Below are 21551 nucleotides of genomic sequence, written 5' to 3'. Positions count from 1 at the left end.
GCCGAATGCAGTGAACTTGTCCAAAACAAAATATCTGCAATAAAACGTATAATTTTAAATACACTGTAAAACCTAACAGTTAACTTAACTCAAACCATTTAAGTAAACCGGTTGCATTAGACCATTTAAGTTTTAAAACACATAAATTTAAGTACTGTGAACTCGAGTCATGTGCAATTATGCACTTATATTTAAATAGTGTGAACCCAAATATAAGTGCATAACTGCATATGACTCAATTTGTTTAAGTTCACAGTACTCAAATGTATGTGTTTTAAAACCAATGCAACCGGTTTACTTAAATGGTTTGAGTTGAGTTGACTTTTAGGTTTTACAGTGTAATAATAATATCATTAGAAAAATAATAATATATAGTACCGTTTTGCACAGCATTCTTTAATATTTATAACCATAGCAAAAAGTTTTTGTAATGAAGCATGCAGATCATTATTTACATTACGGTACATATATTTGGTACCAATATGTACTTCCGAGGTACTAATATGGATGTTTTAGGTACAAAGGTGTACTTTTTGAAAGAGTAACGCACAACGTCACATTTAATCATATTTATGATTCATATTTATTATTAATCATAATTACATTTACTTTTATTTGTATACATAGCTGCATTATAAGCGCGATACTGCACTTATCCCTTATTATTGTTAAATAAAATAACACACGCAAAGAAAGACTCTGAAACACAATATTGGTTTAGGAAGGATGAACACATTTACTGACAGACATGCACAAGCAGATTAACTATGAAAGTATAACAATACGGCAATGAATTTCACCAGTGAAAACAGGTGGCAGATTACGCTGCCTCAAATGTAAAGATGCACGGAAATAAAATACAATCTTTTTCAGTCTTATCAATAAATAAGCCACTGGCGAACAAATCGATGCACTGTAAGGGAGGGATTTCATTTTTATATGAGTAATTTAGCACATGAAAGGACTGTTATGTTTGAACTGAGCTGGTTTCTCCTCACAGATCGTGCAGGTGGTTGTTCTCGATCTATCAAAGGCACTGCAGCGTACTGAACGACGCTAGTCGTGGTGGAGAGGCAGCGTGGTCGGATGACATCATCATTGCGCGACGGGAAAGGAGGCTCTCCCAAAGTAATGCCGGCCGGTCAGCTCCTGCCCCTCTTTTACCCTTCACAGTTTATACACACTTGAATGTCACCCTTACAGAGTTTAGAGGAGCTCCTGTGTTAGAAACATAAATATATTTATTATATATAGATTTGACCTGTAAGTGTGACTGTGAAGCGTGTTTAATGTATCTTTCTGCATTGCACGGGCACCAACCAGTATCCAGAAAAAGCTAAAAATGCAGTGCATGCTGGGATGCATGTTACTTTAAGGTGTTATTTTTCAATTGTTGAAACGTACAGTTTATATACTCAAGTCGGCTGTTTAAAATGTATTTGCACTGGTGAAATTCACTGATGGAAGGCTATTTTGTTCCCTATTATCTGAATATTTCATCATGCAGAAACGTATATGCTCATTTAATTACTCGGGAGACCCATCTAACAAATTCAACACCCACCACGTGTGCTACAGGAATGACTTTCAAAGCTTGTTAGTTTATGCTTCAAACAAGGCTTTGCACGAGCTGTGTTAAACCAAACAGGCACCGATCAAGCAGGCAAGCAGGTGAAAACCAGAGGAAAGCAAGTGAAAAGATTACAGCTGTATTCTTACCTCGTTTTCACTTTGTTTTGTATTTAACACTGGCGTTACTGTAGCTTCAGTTGGCGTCTGTGAAACAGAATAATAAGAAGTTAAAACTGTATGTGGCATGTGCATAAACCTATAATGAATCATTTTGAATAAGCAGCACCTGTTCTGTGACTCTGGTTGAAACCAGTGGACTCGCTGTTGTTGTGTGAGCAGTCTGAAACACATTTAGTTCATGGAAAGTTAGTTAACAAATGTGTAAGAATAACAAAAAAAATAGATTTACTGGCAGATGGTGAAGCTCACATCGAATTGTTAGTCACAGGGTTAAAAAAGTTATAAGGGCACATATTATGCAAAATCCACTTTTACAAGTTGTTTGGACATAAATGTGTGACACAACAACACAACAATGAAAAAAATCCATTCTCTCCTTCTTATTTAATTCCCATTAAACAAAAGCAGTCTCATTAGACATGCTGTTTTAAATCTCTTGTTAATGTGATGTCACACAAACAAAGCCCCGTCCATAGCCAATGACTAACTGGTTAATTCCCAGTTATCCAAAAAGCTTTTCTAAATGTGTTTGTATTCACAGGAATCAAATCTAGTTTAAACCAAAAGCGCTCATCGTCTGTTGAAATTGGAGTGAGGAGCTGTCGCTCATTTGCATAATACACATAAAATATGTATTGCATGTACATACATAAAAACAGCGCTTTTTGTAATTTAAAGGCTATTGTCTTTATTTTTTTTTACAGCATTTCTCCATTTTTTATACACCAGAAGTTTACATTCATGATTTTTTAAGGGATTTAAGGGATGTTAATCAATAGTTATATTATGTAATTAAATTAATTTTGACTAAAAAATCATCTCTGTATTTTTAAAGTTTATTGCGCATAATTTTGAAAAAAAAAATCCGTAATTTGACGGAATTTGTCTGGAAACTCTTTATCCGTTTTTTAGGGATTTGTTTTAACAGTGCAAATATGTGCATTTTGGACATGCTATAATAAATGATCTGTGAGGTATTTTAAGCTGAAAGGTAAGTACACCTGCAGACTTATATTACATTTTGTAAAAATAGGCATAACAGGCGCCTTTTTAAAAATATAAATATATAAATTGGCTATTAGAAATGCATATTTTCTTACCGATGTAAATTCCTCTGGAGATTGTCCTAGTGGAAATGTTTCTATCTCTCCCTGTGTGAATTATGGAATAACATTAATGAGCAATGAAACAGTTAATAAATCAGAAACAAAGGTGAGGTGGAGAAAACCTCTTACCTCATTTTCTTGCATGTATACAGCTGCTGTCGTGGTAAATTTGAGCTAAGTACGAAAAATAAATAAACATTTACCAAAATTGGCTTCGGTAAATAAATAAATACATATATTTATGTAAATGTAGAATCCCTGCAGCATAATGCTTTTAATTTGTACTACAACAAATACAACATTGTGAACACATCTAAACACTATTAAATAAATCAGTGCTATAATTGCATCGTGACTGAGGCAACATCTGAGATAAGACAAGAATGCAATGTTCACCTCATCTTCAGCAGAAAATGGGTCTTCTGAAGGATCTTCATCCTAACGTGACACAAATAAAGCTTTATTAATTTAACATGAAAGTTCAATTTCAGGTTTAGTCAAAGTTGTAAACTAGCAAGTAATATGAGATGAAATGATTACTTGATTATAGACTTACTATACCTCATATTCTTCATCATCATATGATGCCTCTTCAACATCCTCTTCTATATTGTCTTGGTTTTCCTGTTATGTAAAGTACAGTAATATAATCAAACATATAGAAAAGAAAAGAAACATATTAAACAGTTGGACTGGAGGATTTAAGAAGTTATATTACACGAAGTGCATTAATGACTGTGATTAGTAACATAAGGTATTAGTTAAATCATAAGGTATTAGTTACATTTAAAATGATTATGTTTATTTAATATTCAATTAAAATTTATTTTTATAATTAATTTAGGGTTTATGATTTATATTTAGGAATATATTTCAACATACAGTATTAATACATCAGAATTTTGAAGTATTAACAAAAGAGAAGTCAGGTGTTATAGTAAGAATCAGCATTATTTAGTTATGGTGAAAGTCAGGTTAGATGCGACTGTTTGAATAAAACATTACCAAACGCTTCCTTTGCCGTTTTTGACGTCCTTTATTTCCTTTGCCCTGGTTGAAAGTTTAGCAGTCGAGAATCAACATAATTTGTAAAGGTTTTTCATAGCAATCATAAGGTTTGTGGCCATGACATTTAAATCTCACTGGATGAGTTAGCTTTAGATGTACAAATGATCGTAAATTCATGTTTAGTTCTAGTTATGTCTGGTTAGGCACAGTATACAGGTTTAATATTTAGTTATAACTAGTTGTTATGTTAATTTACAGTTGTCACAGATGCTCAAATAGGAACTCAAGATCTCTATACCTTTGCTTTCTCTTTGCTTTTCTTCTTTTCTCCAGATGTTTTCTTTCCTGTGTCTTCATGGCTGTGTAAAACAGTCTCCATACCTACCTCTGCTTTTCCAGAAGACTGTCAAAAAACATTGTTTTAGAAGTAAAGAAATGGCGAATGAATGATAAAATATATTAAATGATATTGTAACTGCTTAGATACAACATGAAAATACTGTAATAGATGTACCCTCTCAGAGGAAGTGTTGGTATAGGAATATTTGGAGGTTGTCACGTCATGAAAGTTGATCTCTGGTTGGCTCTCCTCGTTCTCTGCCTGTTTGTCTTTAATTTTGCTCAGGTTAGTCTTGCTGTGGATGGTAGAGAGAAGGGTAGGACCCACCTCAATTTCAACCATTGGTTCCTTAAGAAACAAAACAAGACAATGAGGCCATTCAAGACAGCCTTGTTTAATATTCAACATGTTTTACATTTTAGTAATTAAAAATTTTAAGTATAACCTACTTGGTTATTTCAATTTAGATTTTTTTATCTTAATTAGTTGAATTAGCTCATGTTAACTTTATTTACACTGAAAAAAATGATTCATTGAATTTAATCAATTTTTTTAAGGTAAGTGGTTGCAATCAATTTATTTAAGCTACATTTAAACAAAAAAGATTAGTAACGTAAAATTAAATATACAACTTTTGTTTAAATGTAGCTTAAATAAATTGATTGCAACCACTTACCTTAAAAAAATTGATTAAATTCAATGAATCATTTTTTTCAGTGTATTAAGTAACACCTACAAATTAATAGTCAAGAAAAAAAATCTAAATTGAAATGACTTGTAAATACAAGTTGATTATACTAAAAAATGTAAGTGCAATTTTTTTTACAGTAATACATAAGTTATATATGTCTTATTACACTAAAATGTAAAACACCTCAGCTAAATAAAATCAAAAACCATCTGAATAACTTAATAAAGTGCAGTGATTGTAGGTTTTCACTGATTTTAGGTTGGTTTTCAGGATTCTTATATACAGAAATGACTACAAATGACTCAGAAAACAAACGTTTACTTACAGGACTGGGTTTAGAAATCTGTTCCTCTTTGAGATCAGACTCTTTATCCGTTAAATCCACACCAGGTAAAGATTCATGTGAGTGACTGTACTTTACTGAGCTCTGTGGATTACCGTAGACAAAACTTTAATAACTCAACCTTCACAAAGGTGGAAATTTAACCCAGTCTCACAAAATTATGTACCTATAGTCACGTAAATATTTGATTCTTTTTCGTGATACTGTCACGAATTTCCGCGTATTTTCTGGATCGTATCACGAATTTCTGTTTGCGTGTCATTGTAACGTATTGGTTACTCAACTGCTTTTTCCTATTTTCAAACCATTGTCACTTCGGTTGAGTGTTAGATTGGTGTTTGCGTTAGGATGTCACTTTAAGTATTGGTTTATACTATTTTTTCTGATTTTTTTATATTTTCTGATTTTTAAACCATTGTCGCCTGGTGTTAGGGTTAGAGTTGGGTTTGGGTAAGAAAGTCATTTTATGTAAATCTAACCCTAAACCGAAGCGACAATGGTAAGAAAACAGGACAAAACAGTTGAGTAACCAATACGTGACAATGACACAAAAAATGCAGAAATTCATGACAGTATCACGAAAAAGAATCAAAAATTTACGTGACTATAGACGGTTTCAGCAGTAACAACATAAAGAAGCGGCTGTCGTTGTCCGCACGTAACTTCCGGTAAACTCAAAGAATAAGAATAAATAACAACAAAGTTCTTTAAAAGTAGTTTATTCATATAACAAGCAAAAAAACAACACATAGATTACCTAGGAAACCAAAACATTTGTTATTTTCGATGAGGTATTTGTTCAAGAGTTCAGTTTAGCAACTAGTCAGACCATTAAAAAAATGACACCGGAATTTTGGATCCAGATGTGTATCGCGTCAGCGAACGTGCGTCCGATGAAACCGTCTATAGGTACGTAATTTTGTGAGACTGGGCTGAAATTTTAATTGGTGGTCAACCATAATTATTTCTGACCTGCAATCAGAGCATTTGTACTGTATGATAGTAATGTAATCATTAGCATCTCATTATAGGTGTATTATAGATGTGAAGTTCGCTCACAGTGATTTTGGGGATGATGTTTGAATCCGGTTCCTGTCTCTCTCCTTTCACTTTTCTATTGGTGATCTCATGAAGAAGTTCCTCCATGCCATCTTGCAGCAGTCTGTCAATCAATGTCTTCAGCAGCGAAAGCTGGAGGATGCAAAGCAATGATCAGAAATATAAAACATCTATTTTTATCCATCCATCACAAAATCTGTGTTTGATTTTACAAAGTGAATAAATCTTTTTTTAACACTACATTCAAAATGCATGCAAATGAGGTTTAAAGCTAACTGTTCTAAATTCAATACAGGTCTATAGTATATACACAGTATATACTTACTTTAATGCCATATGAATCAAACAAGTCTTCAATATCCTGAAAGAAAACATCAAAAAGTTTACAATATATCACAGATTGGTTTTGTAATGAAGTCAATTACTGTATGTAAGCAGTTAGTAACCATAAAAACCTTCATTTCAACAGCTCTCCCGGGTGGGCCAGCATCACCCTGTTAAATAAAGCAATAACAAAAATCATTTCTTATAAAACCTAAATGTAGGATAATAATGCATGCAGGAAACTTTGATACCTTCTCTCCATTTTCTCCTTTCTCTCCCTGCCAACCAAAGAAGAAAAATTACATGTTGGCTACATGTACGGTTGGCGCTAGTGTACTTATCTGTCTTATTAATCATTACTGCTGCTACCATTATTTAGTAAAATTGTAACATGTTGCAATACGGTCGGCGCTTTATTTTATGTATCTGTCCTGTGTGCTGCTTGCACTGTTTGTCTTGTTGCACTTTTTTGCACTTGCACTTGTTGCTGTTTTGTGATGTGTGTAGCACACTTCAGATGCACCTTAGTCCTGCAGAAACGTTGTTTTGTTTCACTGTGTACTGCATTAGCTATATATGGTTGAAATGACAATAAAGCTACTTGAACTAAGAAATATTATTTATAAAGCTTGTTGGAAATCAAAATCTTACCTTCATGCCAGTTGGACCCTGCACACACATTACAACACACACACACAAGAGCTGATCTTAGATAAAATGTTAAAATTATTGGTATCCAAATGTAAGTTATTTGATGATTGTTTAACAAAGAAGCTAATAACCACAGTAATCTCCTATCACACACTAACCGTTGCTCCTGGAGGTCCCATTGGGATGGGAAACAACTTTTTTATGTCTTCAGTTGACATACCCTGAGATCAAACAGAAGTATAAATCATCAAGAGTCATATGCATTTACCAAAAATAAAGACACAAGCTATGTAAAACATTCACCTCTTGGAGAACAATTGGAGGACCTGGCAAGCCTGGAGATCCAGGTTCTCCTTTTTTACCTTCATTTCCCTTAAGTAGATAACACAACATAAAAAAACTTAATGGCTTTATTAAATAATTTCATTATTTTAAAGTATGAACACAATTGTGTCTATTAAGAAACATCGGATCACAGGGGGTTTCCTGGACAGGGCTTATCGTAGTCCCAGTTTGAACTGCCTTGATTTAAAGAGCACCTATTGTCCGATTCATGATTTTACATTTCCTTTGGTGTGTAAGTGTGTATTAGTAAATTAACGATATGCAAAAGTTAGATACACCAAAGTAAATGACGATGCGAGTTATCGTTTCCAACGTAAATCTCTTTTCTTGGACTACAACAAACACACGGATTGTAGGCAACTGTTTAATTCCTGGGATTGGTGATTTAAAAAGCCCGACATTATCAAAAATCCTCCCGCTTTGACTCACAGCTTATAAGTTAACTCCTGTTAGCATTGCATTGTGTGCTAATCTTTTAAACATGGTAAGGAGCGTCACTTTCCTGCTGACGTCAGAGGTATTTAGTCCAATCACAATGTATAGATTAGCTGGCCAATCAGGGACACACACGGTTTTCAGATCAATGAGCTTTGTACAAAATCAGTGCGTTTCAGAAAGACCATATATGTGAAGCTACAAAAGTGTACGATATGTGGAAAATAATGTGTTTTTTAAACTATAAAACCACGCAAACACATTGTATTATACCAAATATACAAAATAAAACTGTTTTTTTAGCAATGAAATGGGTGCCCTTAAAAAAAAACACCTTGCACTGACATATCTTAATATACATCAGTGACATTGTTTTATCTTAAGATGCACACAAGTACTGTTTTTATAAGGTGTGTTTGTTAAAACTACTTAAATGTCCTAATATAACTAAGGCATATCCTTCTGGATTAATCTGAACCCTGTCTGGGAAACCGACCCAATGTGTATTATTTCAAGATGTCTTACATTTGTACCAGGATCACCCTTTTCACCCTGTGAATTAAAGGAACAGTGATGTAAGCTAAATGTCAACTTTAAAATAATGGAGAAATATTATAATAATATAATAAATTAATTTGATGTATTTTCCAACCTTTTCCCCTTCATCACCCTTTGGTCCTTGTTCTCCCTAAAGAAAATTCAAACAGAGTTCTGTAAAAAAAAAAACTCAAGTGCATTCAAAAACGAACCAAAATATTACACTTACATCTTTTCCAGCTGTCCCCCGCTTTCCGTCAACACCAGGCTTGCCCTATGAGACAAGAACAAATAAAAAAGTCAAATAAAATGATTAAAGGGACACTTCACTTTTTTGAAAATATGCTCATTTTCCAGCTCCCCTAAAGTTAAACATTAAATTTTTACTGTTTTGGAATCCATTCAGCTGATCTTTGGGTCTAGCGGTACCACTTTTAGCATAGCTTAGCACAATCCATTGAATCTGATTAGACCATTAGCATTGCGCTCAAAAATAACCAAGGAGTTTCGATATTTTTCCTATTTAAAACTTGACTCGTGTATTAAGACAATGGAAAATTAAAAGTTGCAATTTTCTAGGCAGATATGGCTAGGAACTATACTCTCATTCTGGCGTAATTATCAAGGACTTTGCTGCTGTTACATGGCTGCAGGAGGCGTAGTGATATTACGCAGTGCCCAAAAATAGTGTCTTTGGTATCTTTCAATAGCAGGGGACTATTTTCGGGCACTGAGTAATATCATTGCGCCTCCTGCAAGCCATGTTATGGCAACAAAGTCCTTGATTATTACTATTTTCCATCCGTCTTAGCACACAATGTATCTACAGAAGAGTCAAGTTTAAAATAGGAAAAAAAATTTGCGCGATGCTAATGGTCTAATCAGATTCTGCTAAGCTATGCTAAAAGTGCTAGCACCAGACCCGGGAATGCCTAAACGTTAAAAATCAAATGTTTAACTCTAGGGGAGCTGGAAAATTAACATATTTTCAAAAAAAGTGGAATGTCCCTTTAATTACTTCATTTATACATGTTTTTCTTTTGATTTTGAAACTATTTTCACTTTGGGTTAAATTGGGGTTTGGGTTAGGATGTCTGAAATGTAACAGACAGTCATTGTAACCTCAACCCCAAGTGACAATGGTAAAAAAATAGAGAAAAAAATTAGAAAACAATACATAAAATGAACCAAAAAAGAAAGTTAAAAAGAACAAAGAGAACAAAGCACTCACATACCTCATATGTGTAATTTACTCTTACCGCAATAGTTAGCCTGTCTGGAACCGAGCTGAATTAAACCACTATAATGTATGACACTTGCATTACATGCGAACGGCCCCTACACTAATAGAATTCTGTTTTTGTCTCCCTGTCTCGTCCTCGACCCCGAGGACAATGAGACAAACAGACCCAGTTCCTGTAGCTGTGAAGGTCATCGCACCACTGATCTACTGGCTGTCCTTCAACGTGATGCCCAGCCGATGCGCGACCAACGACCACCGGCTAAACCAGTTTAATCCGCTTACCCGCTTTCTATCCCTACCGTGTCTATATATATAAATATTAGTTTCTCCCTAGGGTTTTTTGTCCTTCTAGGAGTTTTTCCCACCGGGTTTTCTCCTAAGGGGTTTTTTTTTGTCCCAGGGAGAGTCAGCCAACTTTGGCTTAACTTAGAACTTTACTGTATACAGTGTTTAACCTTAGCCGCTATATTTTACTTCTTATATTATTTATTGATTTTCAGTGTTCTCCTCTACATCTACTCATGTAAAGCTGCTTTGCAACAATTAACAATTGGGAAAAGCGCTATATAAATAAAATTGAATTGAAAAAAAAAACTATTTATAGAAATTTGTGCCTAATGACACATATAAATAAATCAAATATTTTTTGACTATACCACGACTTGCCTTGAGATTGGGTTGGTGTGTTTGTGCGTGTGCGTATTTAGCCTGCTGGAAATATTGCTATACACAACTAATACTCACAGGTGTTCCAGGTAAACCAGGCATACCAGTAATCCCAGCACGACCAGGGTCTCCTTTCTATTCAAAGAAACAGATTTACAAAGATACAGACTGTCCCGTAATCAGTGGTTCTCAAACTGGGGGGCATTAGATGGATACTTGTTATAAGCATGAATATAAACTGTATTACTCACCAACCCAGGTTCGCCTTTTTGTCCTGGTTCACCCTGCATACAAACACAAAACATTTTAACTTAAAAATTGCATATGAATGGGCATCTGAAACAGGACACACTGTAGTCCAACCTTAGATCCAGGCTTTCCTGGTAGACCATCCAGACCATCTCGTCTTGTACCAGATTCTGACTGCAACAAAAAGAAAATTGAGCTACATAAACCCTACGTATTTACATCCTGTTTTTCATCCAGTATATTGGTCTGAAACCAGTTTAGTAATATTCATCTGGTCATGTGATCTGGACTTGTCAATCATTATGAGTCGACTGCTCCGTGTAGAATAAAACATCAATTACATAGACCTACAACTTTATATAATGTAAGTGTACAACTATATTTCACAATAATCACCATACCTGCTATTCATTTCTTTATATGTTAAACCTTTTAACTACTGACTGCATTTGTAAAATGATCTCATAATTAGTATATGTGGACGTAAGTTTGTGTCTTACCGGTGAATTCCCTGGTGGTCCAGGTTTACCTTCAGGACCCTGAGACAACAGCAAAAAATATAGTATATGAAATGTATTTAGCTTTAATGGGTCAATGTTAAAGAAATGTGGAAGTGTCACTCACAGGCAATCCAGGTTTGCCTGTCTCTCCACGGAGCCCTGGTTCACCCGGTTCACCCTTTAAACATAAAACACAAACAACTAAAGCCGCCTGCTGGGTTTTATTCGACCTGTAAAACTTATATACTAATATTACGGCACCTTGATAGCCCTCGTAAGGATGGTGTTGTCTGACATGGTTAACTAGAAAGAAAGATTTGTTAGAATTTGCATACACTGACCATCTTAATTTTATATTTAAGTTTATATATTTTAATATAAAAAGACATTTTGCACAAACTTTGCATAAATATCAGTGCTCCTCTTGACAAAACAGTTTTGTAACAATTTGAATAGACCGGATGAACATTACATGAGTAAATGAATATTCATTATATAAACTGGCTGGTTACAGTTCCCAGTTAGGACAACAAAACTCACTCACCTGAGAACCTCCTGGTGGTCCTGGCTTTCCCTGAAAAATTACAGATTTTAAAAATCATAAGCAGAATATAATTTTTTTAGTATGACAAGATAGTATGATAAGCCCATTAAACATTGAATTATGCTGAAATATAGAAATATGTCTAATAATATAAATAAAATCTGTCTAATGAATAAAAATTCATAATCATAGCAGCATACCGGCTCACCCTTCTCGCCTTTTACTCCTTCAGGACCCTGAAAAACAAGAGTCAAAGACGTAAGTCTGTTGTCCAAAATTTTGTACTACACACTACACGCTTAATTTTTTAAGTGCATTATCACTATAAACAGGACAATATGTTACATGCATGCTATAATGGGCATTCACACAAATAATTTCATCTTATATGTACAGTATGTAAATGAAATGAACAAATAGTTGTTTCAATCTATTAAAAAGCCTTAATAGTCATAATTTCATTTTAACTATCACATTTAACAAAGCTTTGATCGAGCGTTCATCTTATGGGGTCCACATACTCTTGGTTGCACTGTAAAAACTTTAGCTGTAGTTATCCAGCTGTTTGCCAGTAACTTACTGTAGATTTAAATGTATGTTTTTTACAGTTTGTTCAAAATTAAATGAACATTAAACATGAACAAGTCTTTGTCTTTACAGAGTAAAACTAAAATAACACCCTAATGCAAAGCATTCTGAGAACCAGAAATCCTCATCAACCTATTTCTATTTTTTCCTTCAGATTTTGGTTCCCAGAATGCTTTGCATGAGGCTGTAATTTTAGTTTTATTCTGTAAAGACAAAAGGCTTTATCTTACACCCGGCGCAATGTGTGACGCAAGTGTCTTTTGCTAGTTTCCACCTTGCGCAATTATCATTTTCACGTTTAGCGCCACGTTGTTTAAATAGCAAATGCATTTCCGCCCCCGGGCGTTCTGGTCTGAAAACGAGGTGTGTTCAGGTGCATTGTTGGCGTGTTGCTATTTGGAGGCAACTAAAATAGACTACGCCATTGACCATTAGCGCAATATGTTTTTTGTTATATAAAGAGCGCATTAGTAATATATGCGGCTATAATCGGGACGACAACGCGGGTTTGCTTATCACATGCGCAGCAGCACAAAAATGCTTTTAAATATGAAAGATTAAACGATTGAATGTAAAAGATTATTATTAAGTCTCTTGGACATAAATGAGGACTAATTATGAGATGTTAGAAGGCGTAAAGAGCTGCTTCACCTGCAGCCTGGTAAGTAAATAAATGTTTTACTTTAAACAAATGCATCTGTTTTTAAATGTTTTTTTAAATGCTACATCACGGATTTATTGTATATGAAGACTCTGTACCTGTGGATATGGTGAGATGAGAAACATTTTTAACAAATTAACTTAAAAAAACCTAAGCTGTCCAAGTGCTGAAACGTGCGGAGAGACGTTTGTAAATTATTTATCTCCTGTTTGTTACAAATAAAGTATTTTTAGAGTACAAACCTTTTCTTACATACTTGTAAATATTTTTTTGATGATATTGGATATACATTTAAAGCAATTAAAAGCCTGCTTTTTTACTTCCATGACTAAAAGAAAACGGGTTTTAAAGGTTTTACTAAAAAAATAACAATTTCAATACAAGTGAAAAACAACACAATTATTTAACATTAATCTTAAACTGGGGATCTTCTTCCTTCGCTGAGTTTTTCAGTTTACAAAGTCTGTCATCTAAATAGGGATTAGACATAGCGCCAGTGCAACTGGCTTTTAAAGGGGATGAGAGCTGAGACTCTCATTGGTTTATTGCACGTTACGCCCAAAATACTCCCATTACTCATAAAAAAAAGGACCAACCCTTTTCGACCATGCGCTCGGCACACAAACCATTTTTCCCGTCGTTAAATTAGCACAAGTGGATTCGGACACGCCCATTTAGACGTTGCGCTGTGCGCTTTAGACAATGCGCTTAGATCCTTAAAATAGGGCCCAAAGACTTGTTAATGTTTAATGCGTATTTAACTTTAAACAAACTGTTGCCAGTAAATAACATAAATGTAACATATCAGCTACAATACTGTAATTTCTACAGATTTTTTTTTACAGTGCTGGGTTAAATGGATAGTTCACCCATAAAATTAAAAGTCTGTCATAATTTTCTCCCTCTAATGTTTTAAAATGAAATTTTTTCCAAGATCCAATCATAGGCCCCATTGACTTCCATAGTATTCTTTATTCCTACTTTGGAAGTCAATGGGGCCTCTGATCGGCTACAATAATTTCCTCAATATATCTTCATTTGTGTTCAGCTGAAAAAAAGAAATTTGTACAGGTTTGTAACAACGTAAGAGTGAGTAAATTATGAGAGGATTTAAAATTTTGGGTGAACTATCCCTTAAGAATCTGTTTGACAAAGAAATCCTTTGTTATTCTAACAGATATAAAGTACAGTAGGGCAGCTCACCGGTAACCCTAATTTTCCAGGCTCTCCTTGCACACCAGAGTCACCTGGTCGCCCCGGAAGGCCGAGAGGGCCCTGATGATAGAGATGAATACAATTAAAAAGTGTTACAGACTTTATGCTTTGAGTTTCAAATGTACCCGATGTTTCAATAGAGAGAAGTTGTAGTACGATTGCCTTAAGAAGTGAGGTTATACAAGGAGACGCGCATGACACAAACGTCAACAAAGACAGTTTAGAGAAAGGTGGAGGATGTGATTTAAAGATCTTTAAATCATTATTGTACCTTGAGACCTCTCTCTCCGGGCTCTCCTGGTGAACCAGACTCCCCCTGTTAAAAAATATAATCATTTAACCATATATGTGTGTGTGAGCTCAGATGCAAAACCGTCTTAAGTGCGTCTGTCATATTTTCTTGTAAATTAGCATTTTTTATCAGACTCTTGAATTGTGAAAAGCAAATTCAAGGGATTAAGCAAATGTGAGGTGAAAGTATTTAATGAACGTTTAAATTGGCGTTTAGGGGCTTTTGGATCTGAGCTCCTCATGTGAATGTCCTTGGATTTATTTAGAGTCTCACCCTTGGTCCCATCTCTCCTTTCATTCCTGGCAAGCCCTGAAATCCATTAAAGCATAAATTTAATTAAATATGAATCAAGCAGTAATTAAAAAGCAAACAATGGTGGATCTATGATAGTAATAAATTAATCCTTAAAAAATTAAACGCTTGGATACAAAGCACAACCGCATTCTCATACATATATATTACAGTTTCACCTCTTGTATCAGTTGCTCCGGGCTCTCGATTTACTTACATCTTTACCTCTTAGTCCTGAAGATCCCGGGTTGCCTGGGAAACCTATTTCCCCTTTCTCTCCTTTGGAGCCATCGCTGCCCTGGACACAATCAACAAAAGTGATCAAATGAATTTCAATGAGATTATATCTTTGATTTCTTTTCTACGTGCCATTTTGCAGTCTTATGATTTTCATGTGCGTATTTACAATACAAGAGCTGATCAAGTGTAGCTCAATTTGTAGAGCATTACATTAGGACTAACAAACACATTTAGAAAAATCTATTGGGTAAAATTAACCAGTCAGTCACTGGCTGTGGGCGGGGCTTTGTTTGTGTGACATCACATTAACAAGAGAATCAAAACAGCATATCTAATGAGCCTGCTTTGGTTTAATGGGGATTGAAATGAACAAGAGGGTGGATTTATGTTATTTATAAAAAAAAGGATTTTGCATAATATGTGCCCTTTAAGGAATTTAATTGTAAACCGGGCAAAACAATTGAATGAACTTACTTTAGAGCCCGGTTTCCCTGATAATCCAACGTTACCCTGTTTATAAAAACATAAGACTGATTAAATAGAAAGACTCAAAGAAATCTGTATTGTGTAAATGTGCTCATCACAAATAATCTTAGTAAATTGTCCAATTAGACAGTTTCAGTCAATGGTGGTATATTTGTGCAAGTTTATTTTTACCTGATGACGAAATGTTTAGACTAACATCAAATTTGGAGGATGAAATAAACCATGCACCTGTACCTAACCGCTTTTCTATCACCTACCTGTATAAAAAACGCTTTGCTTCGTTACCTATGAACCTCATGAACCTCACTCACCCGTTCTCCGCTCTCTCCTTTAGGGCCAGGCTGACCGGGGATTCCAAACCCAGGGTTGCCCTTTAAAAAACCCAAATACAACAGACCAGTACATTTAGATAGGTAGGTTATCGATGAAGTCATCAAAGTGAACTTTCATATTCAAAAGCACAAACACACACACATACCTTTTCACCTTTTCCTCCCTGATCTCCTTTGATCCCTTGCAGTCCAGATGGCCCAACAGGCCCAGTGTCACCCTTTAACACCCAGCAAAAGGAAAAACACTAAAATATCTCTGCTGATGAGCTTATCTTTAAACTGTGAATATAAAATCATACAATGTGAACCAGCCAACAGACGTTAGAAAGTTTGGTTTATGTGCCTTAAGGCAATCTGTCAATTTTGGCGGGTATCTCAGTAAAGCCCAAGGGCAGCTGTTTTTAAATCAGGCAACAACACTTTAAAAAAGTTGGTTCAACTTAAAAAAGTAAGTTACTTGGTTGCCTTAAAATTTTGAGTTAATTCAACTTAAAAATGTAAAAAAAGTAAAAAACTTGTTGAGTTAACTCTCAAAAGCCCTTTTTTCCTGTATACGTTAAGAGTTCCTTGGGGGTTAAAATGACCCCAGAAATTAAAAGAGTGATGTACAAATTTTAATGGTACAAATAATATATCTTTTATTGTTTACTTCCCATCTATACATTAATACTGTGTTTTGGGAGATATGAAGTACTTTTGTACGACTTTTGTCGCTTGCCAGTAAAATGTAATTTTTTGTGAAAAAATCACATAAATTTTTAGATATTGGTAAATGGTAAATGGACTGCATTTATATAGCGCTTTTAACAGACCTATGGCCATCCAAAGCGCTTTACAATTAGCCTCACATTCACCCATTCACTCACACATTCATACACCGACGGCGGTGTCAGCAATGCAAGGCGCCATCCAGCTCGTCGGGAGCAGCTGGGGTTAGGTGTCTTGCTCAAGGACACCTCGAAACTTGGTCCGGTGGAGACGGGGATTGAACCACCAACCTTCCGGTTTGTAGACAACCTACAGTACATGAACCACTAGGCCACTGCCGCCCCATATTGATCTAGATCAGCGGTTCCCAAACTTTTTTTCTTGTGAACCCCCTTCTATGTTCCAACCGGGTTGGCACACTCCCAATCCCCGCTTCAATTAAAAAATGCAACAAAGCTTTGCTTTCTTGCCATAAAGACTCATGTTTAATCATGCGCAAATAACCAGGGATGTAAAAAAGTTGGGTTTAAGTCCTACGTCAGGCTTAGCTACATCCGACATTGTGAAAAATATTTACGCCTGTTGCACCATCAGAAACTTCGACCAGATGCAGTTACGCTCAGCTCCGTAGCTGTCTTTTACGTTTCTTTCAAAAACTAATAAATTATAGTTTTTTATTTAAAATAAAAGTGATTACAAAGGAAACTGTTTATGTTTTTTATTAATTTATTTTCTGGAAAACGGGAAAATCCCACTTAAAGAAACAGAACGCCATTACATTTTTCCTCTCGCGCAGCCCCTGGTGGCAGCTCGCGTACCCCTGGGGGTGCGCGTCCCACACTTTGGGAATCCCTGATCTAGATGTTGTGTGTTGAATTCGGCCATCAGGTATTTAGAAAAAAACACAAAAGAATTACAGTATAGAAAATAAATCATTTCGACCAGCAGAGGCCCATTGAGACCCATTCATTTCACTGGATGTGGTCAACTGCTCAACATCACTACTTTAGTGAAACATTTTGTGAATTTATGTTTATATAAACATTAGAAAGGACATTAAAAATAAATAGTATTTCAAATAGTAGAATTTTTTGTATTGTTTGATGCATTTTGAAATGTCTGTTTTTATAAAATGCCACAGAAATTTGACTGAATTTTGTAAGTGTGTGTGTGTGTGTGTGCGCGTGTGTGTGTATGTGTGCACATATTTGTGTGTGTGCCCACGCACCTGTGTGAGCATTAAAGCCCAATTTACATCTCTGTTTTGCATATGTGGCTGTTTTTTGCCAAATTGTGTAAAAAATGCATACCTTTGTGTGTTTGTGTGTGATTGAGCATGTCTTTTCTGTATTGCATTTGTGCTCTTGTACCAGGCCTATTTTTCGGTGTTAAAATTTTCAGATTTATTCTAGATGCATTGATTTTATTTTGACAAATAAAAAGAAAAAAATATTTTTTGCATTTCCCATTCATTTTCAACTGGGGTCATCCTCTTTTGGTCATTTTTTAACCCTCTTTAGAATGACCAAATCAAGCCCAGTTTTTTTATATGAATATTGACAGATAGTCTAGAAAAGTCACAAAATCTTATTCCACTGAGATGACGGGAACCATGTTTTTTAACTAAAGAAATGTGGCTTGGGGGTAAGATTGACCCCTAGGGACCTATAAGGGTTAACTTATATTTTTTTAATTAATTCAAAATTGGTTGAGAAAATTAAATTAAATTAAAAACAAAAAAAGGCAACCAGGTAACTTACTTTTTTATTTAAACCAACAAATCTTATACTATTTCTAGTTTAATCACACTAAATCCAATTTGGCTTCTTCTTTTCATTTTTATTCAATGTCACCTCAAAACTTTTAATGAAATGCACCATCACACATAGTTGCCCGGCAATGTTTTGGGACTTGAAAGAAATTTGGCCTCTTTTATTCCCTCTATGTTCATTGACAAGCAGACCACAGGGAGCTCTTGGTTTCATAGCAATGCTTGTGGCACTAATTAACCGTGTTTAAAGTTGTCCAAGAGATTGTTTTTATCAATGCAGATGAGGAGAACCCAAGAGGACAAAACTGTCAGACTTAATTCGTGAGCTTACAAATAAACTAAACACTGTGCGTAGACATTACCGCCCTAAAATTACTGTAAGTAGCTGCTGCAGACATTGGATGTCTCTTTTAAGGTTTCTATTTATTGATTCTTGAACATCTTACCCTCGCACCCTTCTTCCCTTGAGGACCGAGAATCTGTGAAGTGTGAGGGGAAATATTAGCAATAGTCTATTCTTAGCTGAAAATACAATGTGTTAGATCAGACTTTGAGGGATTAAGTGTTTTACCCCTTTCGCTGGGTCACCAGGAGCACCACGCTGCCCCTATGAATCATACATAGCACAGAGTCCCAGATTAAGATATATGACTGACACATAAATGCACACGGTTGAAACGCACATGTCTGAATAAAAACTGACAAATTAAAATGTAAAGGTTGGGTTGTTTCAACAAAAGGTTGGACAAATCCAACAGATGGGTTGAATTAACTAAAACAGTTCATCCTTGTTATGGTGTCCATTTAGTTTGGGCAGCAGTACAGCATACAGATACCTAACATGACTGAAAAATATTTAAGAGTCACCTCATCTCCCTTTGGTCCAACAGCTCCCGGTAAGCCCTAAAGTTAAAAAAAGAGTAATCTTACTTTTCAAAATTTTTAAAATTAGTATTCAACAAATAACTTGGTGCTTTGAGTCAGAAAGGTTTCTCTCTCCAAACGTGTTATCACCCTTTTTTGTGAACTGAAGGATAATGAGTAGCTGAATCATTTGAGAGATTTCCTTGATCTCCCATCCGGCTGGGGTTTAATAATGAGTGCATATGTCTGAGAAAGTCTGATATTCCAGAGACGGACAGACAGAGGTAAAGCTACAGTATAATGTGAAGGATAGATGATACTTTAAGGAACCTAATGATTATCAGCACAACTTTCTCTCCTTTGCTTTTTCTGGCTGTCTTTCTCCATCTCATTAGACTGAAGCTCAGGTGTTTCTCTTTTTAATCGGGTCAATAACGTGGATCCGGATCATGTTGGAGTCCATCACAGGCCAGAGATAAGAATGGAGGGGGTTTTCTCTTTCTTAATCGACTCTTTTAATTTCCCCAGAGATCTCCAAGCTCATTCTTGCCCTTAATAAAACTTCAACAGCATCGTACAGAAGAGTTTGAGAAGCGAACAAACCAATAACGTTTCGATCGGATTTGACAGACGTGGATTCTTATAAAACGCTCATGTGCTGGAAAAAGTTATTAACTGGCTCATTAACATCTGCCCTTCTTTTGCAGTTGTTTTTTATATTGATATAGTTAGTTATATGTATTCATTGTATGTATGAAGAAAGACAGACATAGGTTATGAACTTACTGCAATTCCTGCAGGCCCAATCGGCCCGATTTCTCCACGTTCACCCTGTCAAACAAAACAGGATTTCGATTGAAGGAGTTAATACTTAATAATAAAGAGAGAAAGCTGTTGAATTAAACAGCAGTAAGAACGTCCATACGAAGAGCTCAGATGCAAAAAGTCTATCTGACATGTTTTCTTGTAAATAGGCATTTTTTATCAGGCTCTTATGTTTAGGTTCAATTTTTTCACTTTAGTGAAAAGTGAAAAACGTATTAGTCAGTAATTGAAATGCCTTACTTTGACCAATCACACTTTAGTAATTTCATTGGTATTTCAAAAATTCATACACACTGCAAAAAATGATTTTCAAGAAAAAAAATTATTTGTGCTTTTGTCTTGTTTTCAGTTAAAATATATAAAAATTCTTAAATTAAGATGCTTTTTCTTGATGAACAGAAAATAAGTCTAGTTTTAAGACTGAAAATATAACATTTAAGTGATTTTGTGCATAAAACAAGCAAAAAATTAAATTTTTCTTGAATTTAGTGTTTAAGAAAAATGTTTAAGATTTTTTTCTTACCCCATTGGCAGATTTTTTTGCTTGTTTTATGCACAAAATCACTTACATTTGATATTTTTGGTCTAAAAACTAGACTTATTTTCTTGGGTCGTTTTGCTCATCAAGAAAAAGCATCTTAATTTAAGAATTAAATATATATATTTATATATATATAAGACAAAAATACTAATAATTGTTTTTCTTGAAAATAATTTTTTTGCAGTGCACTGTTTTTGGAAATAAATGATGAAAATCAGAGGTATTTTATTTATAACAAGTCAAAATATCTGCCAGTGCAGTAAGAAAAATAAACTTAATTCCAGTTTCAACTTAATTCAATAAACTTAATTTAAGTTTATTTTTCTTATTGCACTGGCAGATATTTTGACTTGTGTTAAGTGAAAAAAACTCTTGATTTTCATAATTTATTTAAAAAAAACAAGACTTATTATCATAAGCCACTTGCTTACCAAGTAAATGTATCTCAGTTTAAAAATGTTTAGATATTTATATTAGAAAACATGACAAAAATACTAAGTAATACATTCATTTTTGCAGTGTAAACACTGTACTTTCTGAATAAAGGTAAAAGGTAAACATTCGGTCAATATTCGGTTTACAAATTATATTAGGATAAATAAAATTCCTTAACCAGGTAAAAAAAAAACTTTTGCACCATGACGTACGCATGCCCTCAATCATCCAATGAGTCTTCTGTGCATTTTTCTGAAAAATCGACGTGGCATTTAACAGATTCTGTCGTCTGTATTTTTGAATAGCCTCAGACTGGGATTAAGACAATTTGAAGTGAAAGTATTTGATGAACGTATTAATATGTGTTGAGAGCATTCGGTTAACTCTTTCCCCGTCATGTAGTAAATTAAGAGAAAACGCTTCCCTGCCAATGACGAGTTCTTCCGTTAATCCGTATTTTCGCTATTATCCACCAGGTGGGGCTCTTACCCAACTTATAAAACCTGGAA

The 21551-nt window shown here is 34.8% G+C and overlaps 1 protein-coding gene across 4 annotated transcripts in view; it reads right to left on the bottom strand.

The window, feature by feature from the left end:
- The window catches only part of col7a1l (collagen type VII alpha 1-like), a 96365-nt gene that overhangs the window by 23073 nt on the left and 51741 nt on the right, over positions 1-21551 (bottom strand). For 3 of the 4 annotated variants that reach the window (XM_073814666.1, XM_073814668.1, XM_065289680.2), the window contains exons 42-80: positions 20028-20072; positions 19245-19280; positions 18949-18984; positions 18824-18856; positions 16045-16116; positions 15878-15937; positions 15555-15590; positions 15058-15138; positions 14823-14858; positions 14529-14573; positions 14246-14317; positions 11994-12029; positions 11794-11823; positions 11511-11552; positions 11374-11427; positions 11250-11288; positions 10864-10923; positions 10752-10784; positions 10579-10635; positions 8821-8865; positions 8707-8742; positions 8580-8606; positions 7578-7646; positions 7433-7495; positions 7275-7292; positions 6875-6901; positions 6755-6793; positions 6625-6660; positions 6300-6431; positions 5223-5324; positions 4381-4554; positions 4165-4269; positions 3864-3908; positions 3420-3482; positions 3255-3296; positions 2988-3032; positions 2853-2903; positions 1859-1912; positions 1720-1776 (exon numbers count right to left, since the gene is read on the bottom strand). In XM_073814666.1, the coding sequence (XP_073670767.1) occupies positions 1720-1776; positions 1859-1912; positions 2853-2903; positions 2988-3032; positions 3255-3296; positions 3420-3482; positions 3864-3908; positions 4165-4269; positions 4381-4554; positions 5223-5324; positions 6300-6431; positions 6625-6660; positions 6755-6793; positions 6875-6901; positions 7275-7292; positions 7433-7495; positions 7578-7646; positions 8580-8606; positions 8707-8742; positions 8821-8865; positions 10579-10635; positions 10752-10784; positions 10864-10923; positions 11250-11288; positions 11374-11427; positions 11511-11552; positions 11794-11823; positions 11994-12029; positions 14246-14317; positions 14529-14573; positions 14823-14858; positions 15058-15138; positions 15555-15590; positions 15878-15937; positions 16045-16116; positions 18824-18856; positions 18949-18984; positions 19245-19280; positions 20028-20072 (2133 nt within the window). The remainder of the gene's footprint in view (positions 1-1719; positions 1777-1858; positions 1913-2852; positions 2904-2987; positions 3033-3254; positions 3297-3419; positions 3483-3863; positions 3909-4164; positions 4270-4380; positions 4555-5222; positions 5325-6299; positions 6432-6624; positions 6661-6754; positions 6794-6874; positions 6902-7274; positions 7293-7432; positions 7496-7577; positions 7647-8579; positions 8607-8706; positions 8743-8820; positions 8866-10578; positions 10636-10751; positions 10785-10863; positions 10924-11249; positions 11289-11373; positions 11428-11510; positions 11553-11793; positions 11824-11993; positions 12030-14245; positions 14318-14528; positions 14574-14822; positions 14859-15057; positions 15139-15554; positions 15591-15877; positions 15938-16044; positions 16117-18823; positions 18857-18948; positions 18985-19244; positions 19281-20027; positions 20073-21551) is intronic. The other variant, XM_073814667.1, reaches the window with a different exon arrangement.

This window comes from Paramisgurnus dabryanus, chromosome 1 (genome assembly GCF_030506205.2).
Source record: "Paramisgurnus dabryanus chromosome 1, PD_genome_1.1, whole genome shotgun sequence".
In the NCBI taxonomy this organism is placed as follows: Eukaryota; Metazoa; Chordata; class Actinopteri; order Cypriniformes; family Cobitidae; genus Paramisgurnus; species Paramisgurnus dabryanus.
The sequence above is the reverse complement of the archived record's forward strand: the minus strand, read 5'-3'. Positions and strand labels throughout refer to the sequence as shown.